The 604-nt window shown below is 63.2% G+C and overlaps 1 protein-coding gene across 1 annotated transcript in view; it reads left to right on the top strand.

Moving 5' to 3' along the window:
• Positions 1–604, top strand: part of SHB (Src homology 2 domain containing adaptor protein B) — a 168661-nt gene that overhangs the window by 14778 nt on the left and 153279 nt on the right. Inside the window, exon 4 of the mRNA XM_011993773.1 lies at positions 5–81. Coding sequence (XP_011849163.1) covers positions 5–81 — 77 coding nt within the window. The remainder of the gene's footprint in view (positions 1–4; positions 82–604) is intronic.

Below are 604 nucleotides of genomic sequence, written 5' to 3'. Positions count from 1 at the left end.
ACGGCTTGCGGAGGCAAGAAACTGCTCAACAAGTGCGCCGCCTCAGCCGCGGAGGAGAGCGGGGCCGGCAAGAAGGACAAGGTAAGGTGCCCCTTGGCCTCTTCCCGAGGTTCCAAAAGAGCCACGGTGCGCACGGGGAAACCAAGGCACCCACCGCTCTGGTGTCGTGTCCCTACTTCAGCTTCGGCCTAGGACCCTGGGTCGGGGCTGGCGTGCTGCTTCCCGGTTCTGCCCCCTCCCGCTCGCTTTTCCTGGGACCGGCGGCCTCCTGACACCACCGCTTTCGCCGCTGCTCCCAGAACGTCTCCTCTCTGAGCCCACAGCCCGAGCGAGAGCGCCCGGCCCAGCCCTGTCCCAGGAAGACGGACCCAGCCAGCCCTTCCGGCTGCCAAGGAGTAAAGTCAGAGTCGGAGCTGTCAAGGACTTCAAAGAGCTTTGACTCCTGACTCCCCTTACTCCAGCCTCCACCCTCCGCTCACGCTCTAGGTGGGGAACTGAGGTCCAGAGCAAGGAAGGGACTCGCCCAATATTACACAGCATTCTTGGTGGCAGATCTGGACCGGCTGTCTCCAGCGTGTATATGTAAATCCCTCGCGGCTGCCCT

This window comes from Mandrillus leucophaeus, unplaced genomic scaffold, assembly GCF_000951045.1.
Source record: "Mandrillus leucophaeus isolate KB7577 unplaced genomic scaffold, Mleu.le_1.0 Scaffold433, whole genome shotgun sequence".
Taxonomy (NCBI): domain Eukaryota; kingdom Metazoa; phylum Chordata; class Mammalia; order Primates; family Cercopithecidae; genus Mandrillus; species Mandrillus leucophaeus.
This window is presented reverse-complemented; position numbering and strand designations above follow the sequence as displayed.